Source organism: Passer domesticus, chromosome Z (assembly GCF_036417665.1).
Source record: "Passer domesticus isolate bPasDom1 chromosome Z, bPasDom1.hap1, whole genome shotgun sequence".
In the NCBI taxonomy this organism is placed as follows: domain Eukaryota; kingdom Metazoa; phylum Chordata; class Aves; order Passeriformes; family Passeridae; genus Passer; species Passer domesticus.
Window position 1 is genome coordinate 51,060,745 of NC_087512.1, and position 24,009 is coordinate 51,084,753.

Sequence of the window (24,009 nt, forward strand, 5' to 3'; positions counted from 1 at the left end):
AGCCAAGGCTGAGTGCAGCCACCACAGCTCGCAGCACCTTCCCACACAGCAAGAACCTGAATGAGAGAGAGATGGCTTCCCCCAGCTGCTGCGTGTTCTAACACTGCCACCTCGCAGCTGCTGAAAGCCTCAATTTCTGTGCCCTTTTCTCCTTCCCAAATGTTATATTCTGCACCCCAAACCTGCAAACCATTCCTCTCATCAAGGAGGAATGTCTACCCCACCTGTATTTCAATGCCACCACTTGGCTCAGCCTCCTTTCCTTAGACCTGTAACTTTTTTTCCCAGTGTGTGAAATTCCTCCTCTTTAGAAAGGCATATTCCAGAACTTGGCAAAACAACAGAGGTGATGGATGGATTGAGAGCAGCCCTGTGGAGAAGAACTGGGCCATCCTTGAGAAGGAAACACTGGATATGAGCTGGCACTGTGTGCTTGCAGCCCTGACACCCCTCTGTACCTGTGCCTAAACAGGGATGTCCAAGAAGTCAAGGGAGGGAATTCTGCCCCTCAGCTCGAGTGAGAGCCAGGAACAGGATGCCTGTGAATGTTGAGGATGTTACATCATTGGCAGTGTTCAGGGTCAGGTTGGATAAAGGTCTGAGGAACCTGGTCTAGTGGAAAGTGTCCCTGACCATGGCAGGGGGCTTGGACTAGATGATCTCTAAAGGTCCCTTCCATCCTCACCCTTTCTGTCATTTCATCATTTCAGGGCACATGGGACAGGAGAGAAAAAGAAATGAAATGTGATCATGGCAGCGAGTTAATGGGGGGATATTCTGGGCCACAGATGTGCAAGGAACTCCAGATGAAATCATACCTTGGGCAAGAGTCCTCTTAAAGCATGAAATGCATCTCCTGGAGTATCTGTGGGCTTAGTTTCCCCAGGAAGGAGGGAATATCTTGGTACTCTGGAATTCCAGCTGTTGCCTGCATATTTACACCGTTACAAGCCCAATTCCAAATGAAATGGAATATAACTGCATTTTTTAAGAGGTACTTACTCAAGCAAGGAGAAAACACCCCTCCCCATAACAACACAAAGAAGTCCTGATGAACAAACATTCATCTTCTTCCACATGGACTGTGAAGCACCAAAGTATGTCAGTGGACATCCTCCCTGTGCACAGGTTTGAAGAGAGATCTCTGCACCCTGAGGCAGAGCCACGTGGTGGTTGCACACAGCATCCTTGCCTCACACCAGCCAAGCCTCAAACCAGGAGAAATTAGTTCCAAGTGAAGAAAGAACTGCTTGGGCTGATGACTCTCAGGGATGTCAACAGCCAGAGGCAAGAGGGGATGATGGCACAGCATGGCCCACGTGGTGATGGGTCCTGGGCTGTCCAGAGCCATGACAGGGTTCCTCTGGCCCTTGTACCCCACTCTGCTGGGACAGCAACTCCAGCTCCTTCCTGAGGTTCCTTCCTCCTGCTGGAGAGGAGCACAAAGGCACTGGATTCCAGAAACATGGGCTCTTGGGAAGTGGAGAGGGACCTGGCACTGTGGGTAAATGCCAGCGGGAGTGGATGGGGCTGGAACAAGTAATTCCTTCCTGCTTCTCCCTGAAGCAGGGACACAACCCACAGGCATGGGAGACTCTCACCCAGGGCTGGTCACCAGCACCCAGATTCTCCAAATCCCAGCATTGCCCAGGGAACAGCAGTGACAGGAGGAGGCATCATCCACCCACAGGCAGTCCATGCTGACTGGTCCCACCACTCCCCTCCTCACAGAAAACCTTGGCAGCGGGGATGAGACACAGGGTGCAGGTGGCCAAGGCAGAGCAACACAGATAAGTTGAAAACAAGAAAAAATATTTCCATCTTTCTCCTGACAACATGCACTGTGGTATGGAGGATCAGGAATGGGACATCACAGCATGATCAACATGATCTACTGGAGCCAAATTTATTATCCCAAAAAGTCTATATTTATAATAAGTTTATACTGTCCATGTGTCTCTAACATGATTGGTTAATCCTAGCTGTTCACTCTAAAATAGAATGCTGATTGGATAATCTGATTTTTCACGCGTTTTGCTGTGGTCATCTGGCCCACTCTTTGCTTCTTTTTTCTCACTTTCTCAAGCTTTCTGACAAACTTGCTGAGTCTTGATGACTTCTTGTATCTTTCTCAAGGATGTACTGACCCTGTTTTCTGAATATGTCCATTATGCATTGTCTGTGAACGTGTCCATTATCCATTGTTACCAGCAGGCTGGATTGTGCATCGGCTGAATATGGCCATTGTCTTGCAAAAACTCCTCAAGCTGAAAAAAATCTTCAACAATGCACTGGTGAGGACATTGTCTGTTGGTGGAGGGTGACATCAGCGAGAGGCAGATTGTGACATCTCGTCCCTCCCAGCTTATATTCAGACGTGGGCAGAGATGGGGCCAGTCAGGCTCTGGCCTGAACTCCTACCAAGCGTGACTGTGAGTTGTGGAGGATCAATCCAGGTTTCTCTGGTGCTGGGTGGTGCCTGTTCTTGGCAGGTCCCAGTGCCAGTCCCAGAGCAACCAGTAGGGTTTCCCTAGCCTTGCCTGGCTAGGGCAGCCAGGCACTGTGGGTGCTCGCAGCAGAGTGTGAGCTGTGCAGGAAAATATCCCCCCAGCGAAACATCCCCCCAGGGTGGCCATGGCGGGTGTCCTTCTCCAGCAGCCTGGCCATTCCTTCCTCCCCTCTCTTGCAGGGTCTGACACCAGCAACAGAGAACAGTTCCTGATCCTCAGCTCTCCCCATGTGCTGCAGAGGCCAAGTATGGCCACAGAGACCGATGGCAACTGTGCCATCTGCCAGGACACCTGGGATGAGGTGGTTTCTGCTCAGCCCTGTGGCCACCATTTCTGCCGGGGCTGCATCCTGCAGTGGGCACAGATAAATCCTGTGTGCCCACTCTGCAGAAGAGCAGTAGAGACTGTCGGGTTTTCTGACAATGCAGGAGAGTCTCTGGAGATTGTCATCACAGCCCCTGAGCAGCTGCCAGTGGCCAGGAGCTCAGCAGGGAGAGCTCCTGCTGGCCAGGACGAGAACAGCCCCCATGGCCCCGTGCCGGCCCATCCCTCTTCTCCTCAGGAGACAGCAGCCAGAGCTGTCGGCGGTGTCCTGCCCGAGGTCTGGGCACAGCTTTTCCGTCGGCGACGGGAACTTCTGGACCCTGTGCGGACTTGGCTGCGCCAAAGGACGGAGACCATGTTCGGGGACCGGTGGTGGCTGGCAGAGAGCTGCATCCGGTATGTGCTCTGTGTGTATGGGCCAGACCAGGAAATCATGATCCAGAGTTTGCAGGGCATCCTGGAGGAACACACTGTGCCACTGATCCAGGACATCATCGACATCATTGTGAGACACTGCAGCTCAGGGGCCCAGAGGCTGCTGCACTCTCACGCTGCCGCAGATGAGAATGACAGCCCAGCAGCCAGCAGCACTTCCAGCTCCTCCAGCTCCAGCTCCTCCTCCAGCTCCTCCAGCCCCAACAACCTGAGCTCCAGCTCCTCTAGCTCTCAGGTGGGGACTCAAGCCAGCAGCAGCTCTGCAGTCTCCGTGGAGGAGGAAGCCATCACAGGAGACACTGCCCAGCCCAGGGGTCACAGCCACCCCCCAAGTGTCACCATGTCCACAGGACAGGATGAGCCCCAGGAGGAGCCAGAGCAGGAGATGGTGATGTTGGCAGGTCCCTCTGCCCAGAGCAGCAGGCCCGGATCCCCTGGTCCTTGGCATCCCCCCAAGAGAAGAGCCCCTGACCCCCAGGACTCTCCCTCTACCTGCAAGAAATCCCCCCACCAACAAAACTAAAGGGCCCTTGCAATTATTTAAGAAAAATGAAATAAACTGTTGTTTCCCTCACACAATCTCTGGGCACTGCTTCCTCAGCCTTCTGGTGTCTTTTCCCTTGCCCTTGTGCCTCCACCATGGCTGCACCCTTGTCCTGAGGGGCATGCCCAGACCCATGTGGGCAGCATCTTTTCCCACAGGAAATCTGCTGCAGCCAAACACCTGCAGGGCAGCAGGTGCCAAAGGCAGAGTGGGCAGCAGGGACAGCTGGTCTTGACATAGAATGATTTACAAATGCTCCACTGTGGACCTCTGTGCATGGCCTCTAGTCCCTCAATAGCACTTCCCATTTTGGGATCAGCACCAGTGTTGGAATGGGGTGTTCAACTGCAGCATCCCAATCTTTGAAAAATCCCAACCTTCTCCTCCAGCCGAGCTTCCACCCCTTGCTTACTTGATCAATTTCCATCAACTGTCCCACAGAGGGGCCTCTAATTCTCTGCTTGGAGCCTGGTTGCACCAGTTCAGACATAATTTCATTTATTCCCACAACTATGTAACTTGAACAATGGGATGGGGCCCTTGTTTGGTCAGCAGTGAAGTGTCAGACAGCACCTTGCTGGCACAGTGCCTTTCCCAGGCTTCAGGTGTGGAGGAAAATTCAGCACAGGCAGGAGGAGAAAAGTCGAGCTGCACCCCTGGGGCACCATTTGTGTATTTGCAGATTTCCTTTGTTCAGGGGCCTACATGCTGTCCTTTGTTACTTCAGGAGTGCTCCCAGGATGGATGCCTGACCTTGTCATTGTGCAAATGAAAGAACTGCTGCCAAAACAAAAGGCAGAGAGAATTCCTTCCAGGGTTTGGAGCCCCCCTGGACAGGACCCATTCTACTGATCAAGCAAGGCTGAACAGTCCCACAGCCCTAAACACAGCTGCAAAGTGTCCTTGTGCCCATCACCCTCGATCCAGCAGGGCTGCAGAGGGAACAAACTCTCACTTTAACTGAAAAGACAAAACCTTGTACAGGGCCTGGCCTGGAAGGCCTGGATGTGATGGCCTCTCCCAGGGAGAGAGACCAGAGGCCCTGTGAGTAGAGACCAGGACTGTCCCCAGAAAACCATGGCAAGGTGTCAGGAGCAGGCATTAGAGACAGGGCCAGGGAGATGTGATGCAGGTGCTGAGGGAGAGCATCATGGAGATGTAGAAATTGAAACTAGGAAACAGGATTTCCTTTTTTCTCCTAACATGGCCTGCAGGGATGGAAGGCCTGCTGTGCCATCACAGGGTGGAAGAGTCTGAAATGCAGATGGTGACACCACTGAGCACTGCATTGTGACCTTACGTTCCCTCACTGCTTATCTTGGGGTTCCAAGGACTTGGAATGCCTTTTGTGCTGTCGCAGGGGGTGGAGGCTGGTGTCAGAGAGGAGTGGACTTTGACATGACAGGGGCATGGATTGTGACATTGTGCCCCTCACTGCTTCCATTCAGACATTGGCAGGGCCACTCTGGCTCCAGCCTGAACTCTACTGAGCGAGCGGGCAAGGCCGAGGGGATCAAGCCAGGCCCCTCTGGTGCCGGGCAGGGCCTGTTCCTGGCAGATCTCGGTGCCAGTCCCGGAGCCATCACTGCTGGTATGGCCACAGAGCCAGACGGCGACTGCCGCATCTGCCAGGACTCTCGGAAGGATGTGACTTCTGCTCTGCCCTGTCACCACCGCTTCTGCCTGGGCTGCATCCTGCGGTGGGCACACAGAAATCCCTCGTGCCCGCTCTGCAGGACACCGATAGAGACCGTCAGGCTTTCTGAGCACGTGGACGAGCATCTGGACACAGCCAGCACCGCCCCCGAGCAGCTGCCAGTGGCCACCGGCCAGGCAGGGAGAGCTCCCGGCCGCCTGGATGAGAACAGCCCCCATGGCCCTGTGGTGTCCTGTCCCGCTGCTCCACAGGGGACAGTGTCCCCAGCTGAGCAGGGCCCCTCAGGGCTGGAGTTCCCGGGTGGCCTCCTGCCCGAGGTGTGGGCCGGACTTTTCCATGGACAGCCGCAGCTGCTGGAGCCCATGCGGCCCTGGCTGCGCCGGAGGCTGGAGGGGATATTCCGGCGCTGGTGGTGGCTGGTTGAGGCCGCAGAGAGCTCCATCCTGCACGACCTGTGCGTCAAGGGGCTGAACGCCGAGGTGTTGGTCCAGGGGCTGCAGCCTGTCCTCAAGCAGCACACGGCTCCACTGGTGCATGGCATCATCAGCGTCATCGTGGGCCAGTGCAGCGAGGAGGCCCAGAGGCTGCTGCGCTCTGGTGCCACCAGGGATGAGAACAACGGCCCTGTGGCCACTGCCAGCTCCAGCTCCAGCAGCCCCAGCAGCTCCCAGACCAGCATCTCCTGGATGGGGGCTCCTGCCCATGACCCCAAAGTCTATGATGTGGAGGAGGAAGCTGGCACATTGGAGGCTGCTTTCCCTGGGGGTCCCAGCCACCCCCCACCTGTGCCGGTCCCCGTGGAGCGGGAGCGGCCCCCGGAGGAACCACAGCAGGAGGTGGTGACAGTGGCAGATCCCTCTGCCCAGGGCAGCAGCTTCAGCCCCTCCACCCCTGTCCTGGGCTGGGACCAATTGCCATGGGGACCCTTGCACCCCGTTAAGAGAAGGGTCCCCAGCCCCCAGGACTCTCCCCAGCCCTGCAAGAGGCCAACCCACTGGCAACTCTAGCAGGACTCTCACAAATCTTCATTGAAAAAAAAGGAAATAAATTGTTACTTCCCTTACACAGTCCCTGGGCAGTGCTTTCTTCCTGCAGGGCAGCAGAAGCCAAAGGCAGAGCAGGCAGCAGAGGCAGCTGGGCTTGATGCAGGACCATGCCCTCAGCCTGCCTCCGGTGCTCCTCTCTGCCCAGCCACTGGCACACCGGCTCTGCTTTCTCTGTGCTGCCTGATGCCAACCAGGGCAACTTGTAGAGGGTAAATTTTCTAGCAGGCAAGCAAGGTATAGTGAGAACTTGATCCTGAGTCAAAATTTTGTTTCTATGTCCCAATCAAATAAAATCTTTTCAGCAACGACTCATTGCTCTAGAGAATATTATTGAAGGAGAAAGTAATGTTTTTTTTCTCCAGCTGCTACTACATCTTGGAAAAACATGTTATAAAGCAATACCCTTCATTTCCCAATAATACAAGTTCTGGAGTTGCCCAGTTTGAGGGAATTTACTGAGATTATATGTCAAGTAGATACACTACCCCAGGAAAGTAGAAAAAAATGACTTGCAAAAAAGAAATTAATGCAATTGTGCTGAATGGGAGCTGTAAATCTAATGGGGGTCTGGAGGTTTAAGAGTAGAGAGGTCTCTTTTGTTTTTCAGTTTAATAGTGAGGAAGTTTTAGAAGCCGTATTGCTTTTTAATAAGAGATGAGAACACCACCTTCTCAGGAAGGAGGAAATAAATTTAAAAATATTATCCTTTTATAATACTTTAGAATAGGATGCAAGAAAAGAGGGAATTATTTCAATTTTTTAAAATAAAAATATTTTAAAATAATAGGCAAAGAGAAGCAACTATTTTAAGTCTAACAGAAATTCCACCAGGGGTGTAGATTGACATGACATTGACAATGGAGAACTTAATTTTCAAATATTGCCAGGGTTGTTGTTGTTCTTCTTTTTTTGGTTGTTGTTGTTGTTGTTGTTGTTTGTTTGTTTGTTTTTTGTTTTTTTGGGGGGTTTTTTTGGTTTGTTTTTTTTTTTTTTTTTAGTTGTTGTTTATTAAAAACAGAGTTATGGAAACAGAGTTATTTCTCTGGCACTATTTTCTTTTCAAAATTAACTCTGCTGTGTTTCTCAAAGGGCTGGGAAGGTGTACTTTCTGCTTTTGATGTATAAAAACACTGGCATTTCACCTGCTAGAGAGATTGCAGCACTATCTGTAGTGGGTTTTTTAGGATGTCCCTTTCTAAGGTGTTTTATGGAGTTTGGTGTTGGGGGCATTGTCCCAACACACCAGATTCGTGGATAAAGTTTGTTCCAAATTCTTGTTAGGCTTAATAAAGACACCAAAGAGGTGTTAGAGAGCTCTTGTGCTTTACTTTACTGTACAGCTGTCCTAGCTCCTGCAACCAATCCACTCTTTGGAGTCAAAAAGTTTTGCTCAACAAGCTCTTAAATCTTACAATGCCCTTCTCAAAAGTGCTGGCTAACGAGCCCGAAGTTTTTACCATACACCTGATAAGTTCCTAGCTCCCACAACAAACTTCTCCAAGGTGCTGGTTCAGAAGCCACAACACATGGCCACACATGGCCCACTCCCACAACAAAGTTTGGTACCAAGAATGGACTAGAACAGGACAGCTGTGCTTTGCCCAGGAGAGTGAGGGAGGAGAGAAATAAAGGCAGAGAAGAAACAACAGAATATCACCAGCTCCTAGATCCCATATTAGTCCTGTTCTGTGGATGCTCTGGAGCTGGATAAAAAATGAGAATGAAAGAGAAAGAGAAAGAGATGGAAAGAGAATGAGGGGTCCCAACCGGCTCCTTTTCACAACTAACCTACTGCAGCCTCTTATGTAAAGTAGAATTTACATGCCATTTTATCATGCATGCACAGCCAGCCCTGATGATGCAGAGGTGCAGCCCTTCCTGCTACCTGCTGTGGCATATCTGGGCGGAAGTCCATGGCTGCACACAGCTAAGTCAGGTTTAGGCAGTCATGGCCTGTGCCAGTCAGAGAACAATTACCTTCACTGGTCACAAGTTACCCTTCTCCATCCCTTCTCCAAGTCATGGCTGTGCAGGTCCCAGAGGGCCTGAGGTGTAATATGGAGTGAAGCGCTAAAACACTATACCTTTCTTTCACTGGGGCAGCTTCAGCACAGTCTTGGAAAAGGTTATAGTGACACAGGAGATAGGCTTGTGACCTTCAGCACACCACAAAAGGAGCAGCTTGAGAAAAAAGTATTTTCAGCTGTTTCCACTGCCAAAGGCAACTAACAGTGGTCCTTCCTCTTCAACTATGGTTCCACATTAGAAATCCTCCGGTGTAAAACTGAAAGAAGGGGAATCTTCCCAGTGGTAATTTTGAGTTGTTTATTTTTTTGTCAAGTTGGACTGTGTCACAAACCTGGTTCATGGTGACACACAAGTAATCTGCGTAGTTTGACCTGCCATTACCATACTGTGCAGGTCGCAAAACTGGGCAAAGAAAATAATCTATTAAAAATTAATTAAAAAGACTTTGTAAAAAAATAGTATGTGAGGTTGGAGAAGGAAAGCTTCTTTTGACTATACTGCTATCATACAGAGCTCTTCTGACTGAATGAGTGTAGGATCATCTGGTTTTGTCTGAAGTATCTGTTAAGAATGCAGAATTCATATTCTTCAACTTTTGCTTCAAACTTGCTATTTTTGAAGCTGCTAATGCCAGTGGGAGCAATTAATTAGGTATTTTTGAAAAGTGAAAGAGCTGCAGCTTTCTAGATGAATATCATCAATATGAAATCCAGTTGCAATCTACATAACCAGCGTGGTTAATCCTGGGGTAGATGCCCAGGGAATCACTGTGCAAGTTATGCCTCAAAACTCTTGAGAAGTTACAGTGGAAAAGGTAATTTACAAAGGGTTGTTTCAAGGAATGAAAAGAAATTATTGATGAGTTTAGGTTTGGTCTTATTCCCACTTTTAACATTTCAATTCATATTCAGTCATTTATGTACATAACTTTGTTTCAGCAGCATGTGAAAACTGATTTGTTATTTCTTCTTTTCACCAAGGATTGCTTATTTTTAGCAAGGGGAGAAGTTATTCTTCATTTTTTCAAAGAGCTTTAATAGTGTCTGTGTATCTTTCTCTTGAAGGCCTCCAGCTCCCCTCAAACACCTTTGTTTTCTGTTTTGCATGATAACCAGAGGAGGCTGTCAAGAAAGATGTCTGTGAGTAGTCCACCAAAGGGACTGAACATTTGCAGCAAGGTGAGAATACTTGATCTGTTCAGTTTCTTTTATTATTATTTTTTTTTTCTGAAATAAAACAATTAAAAATTCATATGAATGATTTTATAGCTGTTAACAATGAAAGGGGAAAATAGAGTCTGGAAACTACAGCCATAGCTGTCCAATAGTTCTAAAACTTCCACAAAGAAAATAAACTTTGAAAGGCTCCTCCCTTTTCAATAAGGCTGTAATATATGCAGAGAATTAAAGCAATGGGTCATCACCAGTGGAATGCTTACAGTATTTTATGGGTATTTCCTCATCTTCATGATCTTTCGACATTCTTTGTGTCAAACTTTGGCTGCAGAGCATACCCTCGTGAACATTGCTGCTGCATAATTTCTTTCCCAAGCATTGAGTACAAAAGATTGTGCAGTTTATTAGTTCGAATGTGCCCCAATATGAGTGGCAGTAGTTCCAAGGCAATGAAAATGTAACTGACACTGATTGCCTTTGCTTTTATTTATGTAATGGCTAATCTGTTTATACAAAGATGCTGCTCTTCTGGCAGGCTTCCAAGCTCAGATCCAAAGAAGTGATGAAAATTCATATTTTCTGTGCCAAAACAATCATCCAAGGTACCTACTTCTGCCTCTGAAGTACCAGCTCCTACTGGCTGTTTACAGCTGTCTTTTCTGTGTATCAGCAGATCAATTCTGCAACCAGGACCACCACTTAAAAAGCCAGATTATCTACTGAGAATGTCAAATAACCTTTCAAGCTCTAGTCAGAGCAGGAGCTGCTTGGAGACATTCCTGTGGACAGCTGGAACTTTCTGTCCAAAGAGCTCTTACCCATCTAAGTTGTGAACGTGGAAAGAAGTCACTCAGACACATAATTTAGAGCTGGGCCATTTTTTCCAACAGATTCACTATCTCATTTGTGAAAATAACTGGAAATCAAGTTTCTGCACCACTCAAGGAACTTATATATAAAGTTCATTGAGTGTGCACACAGGTACCTCCTTGACAGTTGGTAATACCACAGTTATGATGAAATTACTACTTACAAGATAGCTTCAGTCCTATCTCTCTTGCTGCAGGGGAGATTAAATAAAGAGCCTTATCTTTTGCTGTGAGGGACAGATCGTTAGTCTCAGATGCTCCCAGTTTTTCTGCTTGCTGCTCAACAGGTGAAACTGTCTGCAAAAAACTTGCTCTGGCTCTGTAAAAATTGTTCAGGCACAATAGACTTGATTTTCGTGATGAAATCAACCTCCAGAGATGTCCCAGCAGCATACTATATGATGAAAAGAAGCAGAGACTGTGGCATGCACACCAAGAGCTATTTGCTTCCCTCATGGTTACAAATTAGCTGAACAAAATTAGGTTTACCCCTTTCTTTGTCAGCCTACATTCTGATGGAGGTTTGTTTCTCATGCACAGTTCTGATATGTGGAAGGATGCCATGTGCACTTAAAGGAAATTCAGAGGATGTGGTTGTTTTCTGCTAGGTCAGGCGTTTCAAAAATTACTCTTTAGGTGGAAAATGCTACTGTAAAGATTGTTTGAAAAATTATATTTAAACTGAGGTAAACCTAACTAATTCCTAGCAATCAAGGGAAGGCTAGGAAACTGGCTGAGAAACAAACTGGTTTCATATATATATTTTTTTTCAGTTATGAAAACTTTAATTCCTTTCTTCTCATCTTCCTTAATTCTATTCAGAACTGCAAAAATCCCACCAAAACCCAACAAAGACAATAAACCACTCCTCCTTTTTCTAGGTTTGCTAAAGATAACTCCCTTCTCTTATCTGGTTTAGCTGATCAAAATAATTTTACTAGAGCAGCAGTGCTGTTTCCTAAGAGGCATGGAATCAAAATTGTTTGAGTTGGAGGGGACCTCAAAGCTCATCTTCTTCCAGGGATACTTTCCACTGTCCCAGATTGCTTCAAGCCCTGTCCAGCCTTGAACACTTCCAGGGATGGGGCAGCCATTGCTTCTCTGGGCAGCCTGTGCCAGTGCCTCACCACCCTCACAATAAAGAATTTCTTTTGAATATCTAATCTAAACCTGTCCTCTTTCAGTTTAAAACCATTGAACCTTGTCCTGCCACTATCTGTCCATATAAAAAGTTCCTGTCTCTCCTTTTTACGTCTGAATTTAAACCACACTCTGCTGTCGCTATTGGATAAAAGAACCACACTCTGCTGTTCCTGTTGGACATTTGCTGGCAAATGTCTTTGAATATTCTAATGTGCTTCATGTCTCTTGTGCTAAAGAGGACACTGGTCTAAACACTCAAAACATTGTTTGCTCCAGTGGAAGCAAGGGTTTTTTTAAAGAATTCTTTCAATGATTACAGTTTTAGCCTTTTTCCAGGTTGCACTGAAGATTTAGGGACAGTTTCTATTATTAAGGGATAATGTTTCTCTTGAAAGAAGTAGTAAGGTTTTTTTCCTAGAAGGTTACTGCATGCATTTTGCATCGTGAAAATGTTCACATGGAGAAGTAATTAATGGAACTGAGAACTAGGTAAGAACTTAAGTCCTGAACCGGCAAAAAATGTGGTCACTGAAACATGGTTCTGCTCTGGGCTTGGGTGATTGATAGCTCAGTCTGATAGCTGTATATATTCACTGAACATATTAGTGTTCATACACTTAAGAAATATAGTTAATTTCCTTGCTCTAAATAAAATATACTTCATAGATGTTGCCTCGTATGGGTAAGGTTGTCAGTCATATATTTTGATGATTACTGTAGTTGCACTGGGATGATGTTTTCCTACATTTGTCTTTTTATCGTATAATCTTTTCTTCTTCTCTTCCACAGAGCAGAAACACCTCTGTGAACTTCAGGCAGTTACAGCTATGAAATGGTTTTGGTTCTCATCATCTCGTCATCCTCTGATTGTTTAATTACTTTAGTGACCAGTGTTGTGAAAATAGCTTCTTAAAACTGCTACTCTACTAGATCCACTTTCTTAGTACCACATTTTTGTTTGTTCTTTGCCATTTCTATTAGGCATGGTGCTTGGAGATGTGACATTTGCACAGAAAAGAACTAGGTGGCTTGGCCTGATTTCTGTTGACAATAATTTTTTATCAACTTCCTGGCTGATTTTTTTTTTTTTTTTTTTTTGGGACATAGGCATGGCATGAGTGCTTGTTTTATGATTTGGTAACATCATCCATTGTAGTCCAAGCTGAGAAAAAAGTTCCAAAATTCCAGGCCACTTGATATTCTTTTCTTGCAGGTTTTTCCCTGAAAACAAAAGCAATAAAAACTAAAACACCAACGACAACAAAACGCCAAAACAATTTCTCTCCCACCCAATAAACCTCCCAAAACTGAAAACAAAGCATGAAAAATCTTGCAAAGGTCCATGTGTGTATTTAACTTTTGTATATATTGGGCAAAATAAGTCAATGCTTAATTCAAAACTGAGCAAAGGATTTCTGTACTTTCAGCAGTGTCTTTCACTTGAAATTAAACGAGAGTCTTTCACTCTTCTGTTCTCTTCTTACGGGGACATCTCATACCTTGGATTTTCACATGATGGGGTTCTTATTAGTTTGACCCAGATGGACTAATATATAGTTAAGAGGTTCTCTGTGTGATATATATTTTTATATTTTAAACAAAAGAATCTGGTTTATAGACATTTTTACACAGCTTTAGTATCTCTGGTTTTGTGACTTAAGCATTATTCCTTATATTAAAGCTTGATTTGACCCTTTGCATCTCAAAGGAGCTTTATTGATATTTCTTAGTGGATACTGGACAGATTACTAAGACGTGGTACAAAAAAAGTATTATTTGTGAAAACTGATTCTAGACGTAGAATAAGTCCTGGAGATCCCATTTATATTCTTCCTTTAGAAACAGCATATGCAGTATAAACTATTCTTCATCAAAAAGAGAATGCTTTCATGCTACTCAGATTTTTTTTTAAGATGAGGTTTTACAGCCAAACTATGTGGTTGCAATAATACTCTTTCAGTGCTTGGATAAGTCTCTAAGTGATGATGTCAGATGCAATGACTACTTCTCATAAATCTGAGTATTTATTATAGTCCCAGTTTTGAACTGAAGCTGCGTGAGTTATTGTCTAAGAATATTCTGGAAAACTCCACAGTGACTCTATGCCTTTTCGGTTTTTGTCAAAGAGAACTCAAAACCACTCATATTTTTTGCTCCTTGAAGAGCCTCTATTGCATAACATCGTGACAAGACACCTTTTCTGTAACATAATTTTTCCCTTCAATTCCCCGAGGTCCTACTTCAAAACCTGCATTTCAGAATGTCTTTATTTTATAAACATGAAAACCTTCCTAACAGACTGTTTTATCCTGTCAGCTGTGAAAATTTCTCCTCTGTCATGCAAAAGATCTGATGCTTTTCCTTGCACTGGGATGGGAAGGCTGGCAGGTGTTTTTTCAGTGTATTTAGTTTTGAGCAGCAGTTCTGTTTACAGAGTGCTATTTTTTTCCGTCTCTCCCAATTGTGCTGCTCAAACCAAAGTAATATATGTGTATATATGACAATAAATACCTTTGCATTTATCATATTATCAGGCTGGCTGTACAGGAGCTGGGTTTGATCACAATTTGTACAGGCAAAGATCATTTTGTTCACACCAGCTATGTGTCTTGGTATGTGCAAGAGTTCCTCCATACTTGACCGCTAAGCACTGCCTAAATATATATATCAGAATGTGCTTTTGTTAGATCACTTCTTCTGCATCTGCCTGCTTAGACCAGGCCTTTGCAGATGGACGTTCAGTTGTTCTGTTCTGACTTATAAACCGAGTCCTTCTTCTGTCAAATTAAGTTCATTTGTTGGACCTCCACTTCCTTCTGAGAGCTGTTAAGGTTCATCCACATCTTATGCCTTCTGATTTCTGTACTCTGCTGCCTGCACCCATATGTCCCTGGACATCTGGCACTTTCAAAGTGGTTGCTGTGAGTTCTTCACCACTAGATTAACCACTAACTTCCCCAGACAGCTTAATGCACGTACCCAATTTTCATTTTGCTGCCTGTGACAAATTACATTCCTTCCCCTTCCCCTTCCAGATCATGATGGATGTGCTGCATCTGACAAATCTTTTGTCAGATCTGTGTGACTCCATCAGTGCAGTTAGTCTTGTTTTGAGTTCAGTCACTCTTCGAAACTCCAGAAAAGAAAAGATGATTTCAAATTACTAAAAACTGGTGGTGGTTTGCCACAGAACAAACAAACAGACATTACTGCCTATTTTATCTAGATAATCACTCTTTCATTCTGATTTTTCCTTTAGTCCTCCTCATTTTAGTGAATGACCTGAAAAGACATTGCATTGTTACTTGGATTTTCCAAAGCTGTGCTCAGTGTCTCTTTTGCTTTACCCATTTCAGAAACAGACCACGAGCTTCTTCACAGCTTAATTCCATATCTTGTGCAATTACCTCTGCAAAGACTAACATTTGATCATACAGAGGTGTATACATGAAAAGTGGAGCCTTTCCCCTACATTTCACGTAATGTCTTCCCATTTCTTCATTGCTGTCATCCTGCTAGCACTCTCTGAAGGGTGTCCCTCATCTGTAGCAAAAACTAGAATCTGCAATGTCTTCTATGAATTTATCTTCCCTACAAGAACTTTAAAGCAAAATGCGTTACCTAATTCTGTGATGACATATGAAGTAACAAAATCCAAATTTTACCTTAAAAATATTAGAAGTTTTGGAAACAGAATAAAACATATTTACTCATTTCCAAGAAAAGATCGGGAAATGGGTTTAAAATTCTACGTGGCAGTATCCAAAGCAACTTTTAGAAGTTCCTTTAATGCAGAATAGAAGTTTGCCTGGGCACATGGGAGAGTGAACATTCTTTTGTTAAGCTCTTTTTGTAAAGTCTTGTTAAATCTGTTTGTTAACCTCTGACTCTCTTTAATCAAATCTTCCTTATCTACAGTGAAACAAACAAATCTACTCAAGGACTTGCCCTGAAATATGATAACTTTTGAAATCAGAAAATTGACAATTTATCCAATGCCAAATTCCTGTGGATTGGTGAAGATAAGAAGAACATTCAGGCTGGTCAAGCTTTTATAAATCCTTAGGTTTTATTTCCATCACCATGCACTGTCCAGCAAGAGCAGCTTGAGCTTGGACCTCATGAGCTTTCCACTTCAGTTCTCATCCATTTCTGCAGCTGGGCTGAAACATGTCTTGTAGCTGTGGAGTGCTGCAACTGTAGTGGGATTTTTTACTTTCCAGTGTTTGGGAACAATTCAAGAAATCAACTGGAAGCTGCAGTTTCTTTATGATTTCAAGCTGTTATCCTTTGTTGCCCTTGCATAGTCAAAAATTCACTTAGTGCTTAAGGTTGTGTGTGCATAGGTGTGTGTGTGTATTTATATATGTATGTATATGTGTTTGTGCTTGTGTATATATATATATATATATATATATATATATATAATGCTTAAGTGGTGTCTATATAGAAGTGTGTGTATTTGTATATGTATGCATATATACATATAGATATTCAAATATTTTGTTAATAATCCTTTAAATATCTCCTATGGATATTTCTCACCTGAATTCCAGCTTGTGTAATTCAGAAATATCCACAGCAGATATTCACTAGGTCCCATCCAACCATCCAATTCAGATCTGCTGCATAGGAAATAAACTTCTAAACTAAAAAAAAAAAAAAAGAAAAAAAGAGAAAAAGAAAAAAAGAAGAAAAGAAAAAAAGGAATAAATATACATGCTGAAGCTGCCAAGACTTTAATCTTAGGGCCAGGATAGAAATTATCCATTATTCAGGATTCTGAAATGACTCTTTTTGGACCTTTGATACCTCTTAGGTCAGTGTCATGAGTGTCTGCCCAGATCTTTGTTGTGTTTGTCACCTTCTTAACTTGCAGAATAAATATGGGATGGCACCCCAGGCAAGGGAAATTAAGATCTCTAGAAAGCCACATAGTTCTGTTGAAGATGTTGGATGTTTTTCACTTAGGTTCTTCTTCATTCATATGGCAAGAGCAAGAAGAACTTGACAAAACTACAACACAGTTTTCCCAATTAATATACAAAGCAAAGAGAAGACCTGTGCACTGCACTTTATTGTCAGCCTGTGTGGAATGACTGATTATTTCCCAGAAGAAAATTCCTCTGGCAGCTTCTATTTTTGTCCTGAATAACTTCCCATATCAATAAAAGAAATCAAAATTTCTGATGGCATTTTATTTACATACATATCAATATCTCCTAGAACTTTATTTAATAAATTAGAACCTTTGGGCTAGTAATTCAATATCAGTAGCCTTGCAGTTCCTGTACATTAAAGGAGGAATTTCTTCTATAGAAACAATATTTTCTCTAGAGTTAATATGTCATTGTGTTTGTAATTAGTAATTCTGGGTTGGTTTTGGATTTCTTTTTACAGTAAGAAGACTTTTAAAGTATTTGTTTAATTCTGCTAATTTCTGAACTACTGAGTCCTTGCTGCATTTTGAAGTTAACATCTGAGTAATAACAAATCTGTACTTCCAGTGGATGTATAGAGTTAAAACATATAGCAGAGTCTTGTTCTTACTTGGGAACATATCTCTGGATCAGTCCAGTGTAAGGCCTGGTCATAAGAATGATTTTTATTAGGCTACATCAGGCCTGACTTAGTTGCTATAAAGATAGCTGATATATCACAGGAGACTGAGAAATATGTGACTAAATGGTTATGGTTGTGCAATGATAATGCCAACAAAAAATAGTAATCTCATGTAATCAAATATTCTGTGTCGTAGTAAGAGTAGCAAGCAATGTTTTTGTTTTTTGTTTTTTTGTTTTTTTTGTTTTTTTTTAAATTCACAGTATCAATGTTCTATTAGTACCAGTTTGAAAACAGAGACAAAAAAAAAGGAAAAAAAAAGAAAATAAAAAAGAGCCTTGAGATGGATGAACTGAATTTTGGAGGAACTTAGAGTGAATGAAAATCTGAAGAGTACCAGAGCATTATTACAGGAGTGGGAACCTGTGTTGTTGTGTGCATGTGCATTGTGTTTGAACATTTCTGGGTGTCTGCCCAAAAGAATGTCTCTGTGAAGAAAAGCCCTTAATAAAATTAGTGTAGCTAATTAAAAAATGTTTTGCAGCCCTTTTGGTTAAAAAATTGGTCTTTAAATTAAGGGAGGAGAAAGAGACACTTCTAAATTGTATTCCCTACTTATTGGAGGTGGCACTAGGTCCCTTCCAACTCAAAATATTCTGTGATTCTATGACATACAATTTTTTTAAAATCCTGTGCAGTTTAATTTAGAGACTTACTCCCAATGAATTTTCTCACCATTTTCTGACGTGTGGTATAAACAGGAACAGATGGACCTGTTGGGGAATACATGTTTTTTTTTCTCTTCTGACTGAACAAAATTAGGATTTTTTTTTAAGGTTGGTAGATTTCTGTTTATGGTTTATGTAGAGAAAGCTATATGCTGTTACTGAAAATACATTTGAACATTGATACTGGCACTGGGTACCGTGGTAGTGGAAGGAAATTTTAAACAGGGAAGAAATGAGAATTGTTGAAACTGAGACTCAGCCTTGTACTCGCAGGGTGAAAACTGGTGTTTCACCTCTTGGTGTCACTGCAGCATTTGGTATTTGCAGTTACTAACCCATATTACTGTTGGATTTGAATTTGCCTTTTTTTTTTTTCCATTTGGTTTGTTGTCATGTTTGCTTTTTTTTTTTTTTTTTTTTTTTTTTTTTTTTTTTTTTTTTTTTAAAGCCCTGTAGTCACTGCAGCTTTTTTTAACAAGTTAGAATGAAAGGTAGTGATTAAATTGGGAGCTGCCAACACCTCTCAGGTATGCCAATGAATTTTGTTGAGCATTAAACCAGCAGTGTGAAGCCTCAGGCACCAAACTGGTTTGGAATGAACATGATTCAGAGATGGGTAGGAATTACTCAATTCAGAGTACTCAATTGAAATTACTCAATTGAAATCTTTCAAATCTATGTAGTAATTTGTGAACTTTGTAAAGTCCATACTAATCTTCTCCTTACATATATACCCTTTTCAATTCTTCTTAAAAAGTGGGTGTCTTCTGACACTTCTACATCGATCTTCTCTTCGTGATTTATACAGCATTTCACATAGAGCATGTTTTCTTTAAAATGCTATTCAGACTCTACATTTATTTCAGACAGTGATTTTCTTTGTGCCGTGTCCTATGCATGTCTTGCCCAATGCCTCTAGGCATTAGAGCTAAATTTTCTCTGAATTGAGGAAAGAAATAAAAGAAAAAATATATTCTACAAGAATTTTAATATGTCATCTGATCCAAGAGCATCCTGAAACAAAGGATGATTAGATAAACATGTGCTGTACCCGTGACAGAGAAAATACATTTCTTAGTGACCTTATGTAGCTGGCTGCAACAGATTTTTTAATTTGCTTCTGCTCCTTTCTCTGCTATTTTTTTCTCACCTACTTTGTCTCACTGGCCTCATCTCTTTCTTGAACATACATATTTTTGTACTTTTCCTGCCACCAGACAGTGCAGGGGAGGCCAAGGAGTGAGGGACTTAAAGCCCATTACAATGGTCAGTGTTTGATGTAATGTAATTTTCCAATGAGGAAAATGAGGCAATGTCTGATCCAGCAGAGACTTTCTTGTGGGAATAAATGTGGATAACTGTGTATTTATATATATATATATATATATATATATATATATATATATATATATATATATATGTATGTATGTATATACCTAAAATATTAATATATTTAATATACATATATTCATACACAAACGATATATCTATGTAGCTAAACAAAGTAAGGGGTTGTTTTTTTCCGTCCTGAGAAAATTCAAAACCACTGATATGCCCAACAGCTTAAAAGTAATTTTCATTTCCCAAATTAGCCATGCACCTGGAGTGATCCCATTAACAAAGCCATCATGCCTCTTAAATTAAGTATTAATTTAACTTTAATTAAGTATTCATTTAAATCAACAAGGAGCCACAGAATACGTGAAAATTTGGAGGCTGTTTTGCTGAAAGGAGTAGATTAAAAGTTAGAAGCAGAAGTAAACACACAATTAACTGGACTTAGCAGAAGCCTCTGAGCCTCTCCACTGAAAGTAGTTTTTGAAGGACCACATTCACTTGGGATGATTCTTTGCCTTTCTAGAAAGCTGGCTTTCTAACAAGTCAGCAGTAGACAATATAGAATATTATAAAACACTATAAGCATGGCAGGCTATAATTAGTGATTAAAGCATTGTGCTGGTAATTCAGTTAAAGATCCAGGCCAAAGCACACAGAGCTTTTACTGTGGGTGTTCTTGCATGAGTTGAGATGCTGAGGTTGAGTGTGCTTTTGGAACACAGCTGGGATATCACCTCACCTACACAGCCAAGGGTATCTCTGGGGCAACGGAATGGGAGTGGACCACTTCATTTTTGGAATTCAGGGAAGTAAAAACACTGTTTTCATATTGTAGCTGTGAAACCTCATTGGAAGGTCTGGGAAAGGCATCAGGAAAGCCTTTCCCTGTAGCAAAGGATGGGTGCTGTCAAGTGTGTGAGGCTTTAAGGATCAGGGAAAATATTAACACAATTTTAAGATCAGAAGCTTGGCTGCCCCATGCCTGATCTCCCAACACACTCAGCAGAGGACACAGACACAATTTAGGATGAGGAAAATCTTCCAAGGCTGTACTACAGCCAGCCAGACTTCGTGAGTTATGCAGGAAATGGAAAGAAGTCCCAGTCCCTCCTTTCTGTGGAAGTGCCCTTTAGCAGAACTGTAAACATCTCAAATATTTTGACTCATGAAAACCTCTCTTTTACTTTGCAGACTACAGTTTAAGATTCCAAAAGGAGAGGAATGACCCTTTTCAGAGTGAAGCAAAATATATTTAAATGATAGGGGATATGTGATTTAAGGTTTGTGGAAGAAAAAATGAAGATTTCAAAATCAAGTTTAATAAATACGTATTTCTTGCTGTCACTGTGTGTATATAACAGCTCTGAGATAAGAAAAAAATGAGGCTGAACATCCAAGAGGAGAAAATGTGTTTTAAACGCTAATGCTAGGGAAACAGACATAAGGAAAAAGATTTTGTATAGACTATGCTCAATCTTCCATTTCAGCCCACAGCCCAGATGAAGACAGCATTTTCAGTAACGAAACAAACAAAACCCTCAGGTCTGTGTTTAGGAATGCCCTAGAGGTGCTGTAGAGCAGGGAAACCTTTTGTCTTCTCACAGCCCAGTGCTACAACTGCTGCCAAGGGATCTGCAGCCTGGTCAGAGCTGCCCAGGCAATAAAGGCTCCCTCCACCCTGCATCTGGAGGCTGATGTGCTCCAGGAGGTGCTGGCATAGCTGTTGGGACATAAATCTGAGGCTTGCCTTTCCAGCAAAAGGGTTTGGTTTCAGTACAATATTTGATGTCCCCTTCTTTTGGAGAAGAACCATAATTTCATATATTTTACCTCACCTCAGCAATCATAGTTGTAGTCCTCAGGTCTCAGGAAATGAAAAGAAAAGGGGAGAGAGAAGAAGACAGAGAAGAAAAGAAAGGAGACAAAAAGTATTTTTGAATATTTACTGAATCTAGGTTCTTCCTCTATTCAACAGCTTTCTTCCAAGTGCTCCAGCAGCTCTTGTAAACCATATACCCAATAGTTTTGCATTCTCTGAGAGTGGCTGCTCTGTGCTGCCTAAAGAAAAAAAAAAAAAAGAAAAAAAAAAAAAAAGAACAAAGAAACCCTACACACTTCTCAGTAAAAAGTATCCAAGCTTTGTAAGTGTAATGAGAACAGTGGGTAAAACATATGGCATATCCTCAGATCTGAATGGAAATGTAGCAGAGCAGACAATACTAAATTAGATAGGAGAGGTTCAGACAGCTATCAGGAAACGAAGAGTGGATTATTTTTTTTCACCTTGAACCAGATGAAATACATTTGTTTATCCATCTGTGGAATCTTAAATTATTTTCCAGCCAAACTGATCAGAGTGTGCCTGGGCTATGTTACAGGAAGTTATGATTATTCACTTTGCCTAGACTTCATCAGGACTCCTGATGTGTGATAATATCCACAATGGAGTCAAGTTTTCAATTTTTTTCCTGATCTCCTAGAGACTTGCAACAAATGCAGAATTTACAAATCCTAAATATAAATGAATTGACCTTTGTCAATTCGTAAATCACAAAAATTTCTGTGGCTTAACAATATGGTTTTCAAAGCTGGGTAAGTCAAGGGATACTTTGAACTTTTGGTAATGCCATTTGTCTTTTGGTGAAACCCATTTTCTAGCATGCTCTGAATGAGGGAGAAGAGAGTTCATAGCTGATGTGGATGCTCCTCTTTTCACTGGAGCCAGCCTCTGGCTGACTGAAATTACCTGTATTAGCCAGGGTCTTCAGTGCAGCTTCAAATTGATGGCAAACATGAATTGTAATTTCTTGGAATTTTTCATAGAAACATTAGATAAATGGAAATACATTTCCAATAAAACATATTTAAAGTGAAAATAATTTGAATAGTTGAAAAGCTGAAGCTTTTGGTTTAATTTAAAAAGAATTTAAAATAAATCCTCCAGAGTACTCCACTTTAAACTTTCCTAAAATGAGCTGTTCATTATTTCTTGGTTTTAACTCAGGGCTTTACAAACATCTTGCTCATTATTGACAAAGCAAAAAAACCCAAAAAACCCCCAACACATACTCCAACAGTTTTAATAGTTCCTCTGCTAATTAGGCAGTAATTCAGTTGTGTTTACACAATTTTCTGAGGTCAACTGTAGGAGATCTAGTGGAGCATATAAGACAGATAATGAAGACAGATAAAAATGTCTTAAATTACCTGAAAATGTAATAGGCTTTCATCCAGGGTGCTCAGAAATTCACTGATGGTAATAAAATAGCAAGGAAAATTTACACATAGAAATTTAGGCACAACTCAGTTCCAGTTTAAAAAATAGTTTACTGTCAACAGCCAGAAACCAGATTTTTGTTCTGTAGGCATGATACAATTATTAAGCAAGGATTAAGTAAGTCATCAACCTGTTCTTAAGGCATTTTTTATTTGACACATGAAACAATTTAGAGAAAACCTCCTTGATCCCAGAAGATTTGTATGGGTACATTTTCAATTACAGTCAAATCTCTCTTTTCATCTCTTCAACATTGTATTTTATTGCACCACATAACCTGAACAATCCCATTACATCCCATTACATTACATCCCATTCATTTTTACAAGTTTGATTTTTCATAATTAGTATGGATCCCTTGTTGTCATGACCTTGTTCTTTATCTGAGTAAAATGCTGGAGATTGTTGCTGAAAACAACTCAGCTACCTAATTGAGAAGAATCCAGACTTTACAGTCCAATGGATTCCTTTAATTAAGAGGAGTGAAACCCATACATTATTCTCTAATGTAGCTGATTTAGAGTGCTTAAACAGACCAAAATTTAACTCTGAACTCTTTTATCTATTGATTAATACACACCAATCCTCTTTATTTCCTTCAGCTGGATGAGAGCATTTGTGGTTAATCACTGCAAGTGTTGTGACTCAAAATACCATGACTTTTCGAGCACAAGAACTCAGTCATGTAGAAATTCCAATATTCTTACCAAATTTCTTGATCTCTACAGCCAAGCATAACTGAACATGAAAGGTCACAGCTGCTTTTTTTTTTAGGAAAGCAGAGACCTGGGAGGACCAAATGCAGACAAGCCTTCTGTGAGGATGAGCAAGCAGTTCTGAGCAAGGAGCAGGGAAATAAAGGAAAGAGGGACTCTAAGTTGTTGAACTTGGCTGCAGCACTGCAGGATGCAGATATTTCTTTTGTCTGTGATAAATATCAGTCCATTTAGCAGCTTCTGAATTCCTAGGCTAAAATGCTGCTTCCACAGGAACTTCTACAGATGATTTTGGGTTAGACTGTCAAATTAAGGACTCATTCAGAGGTCCTGTCTAAGAAGACCAACATATTTTATAAACAATATTCACTTTCCATAAACAATTGCTGCATGCTTTTATTTCCTTTTGGTTCAGGAAAAATAAAAAAGCTGACATACCCTTTCTGAGCCTTACTTTGCTATGTCTTGTTTATTTCTGCCCTGAATACACCTGAGGAATTTAGACAAGAAACCAAACATGCTATTGGTAGCTTCAGCACAAATTTTTAAGAAAGGGATCTCAATTGCAACCTTCTGTCATAGGCCATAACAGTAACCATTCCCATCAACCCCAAATTTAACTGTTTGTGGCACTTGTTAAATAGGTGACTAAGTGAT

General features: G+C 42.1%; 1 protein-coding gene and 1 long non-coding RNA gene across 2 annotated transcripts; both read left to right on the forward strand.

The window, feature by feature from the left end:
• Window positions 1–2,114: 2,114 nt before the first annotated feature.
• LOC135290770 (uncharacterized) lies at window positions 2,115–3,818 on the forward strand. Its single transcript, XM_064404710.1, has 3 exons — window positions 2,115–2,294; window positions 2,365–2,432; window positions 2,690–3,818. Exon 3 carries the CDS (start codon window positions 2,758–2,760, stop codon window positions 3,790–3,792), a length of 1,035 nt encoding a protein of 344 aa, XP_064260780.1. The 5' UTR covers window positions 2,115–2,294; window positions 2,365–2,432; window positions 2,690–2,757; the 3' UTR covers window positions 3,793–3,818.
• Window positions 3,819–4,455: 637 nt separating this feature from the next.
• Window positions 4,456–24,009, forward strand: LOC135290771 (uncharacterized). Its single transcript, XR_010353573.1, has 3 exons — window positions 4,456–4,857; window positions 9,660–9,722; window positions 23,411–24,009. It is a non-coding gene; the product is annotated as an uncharacterized LOC135290771 (long non-coding RNA).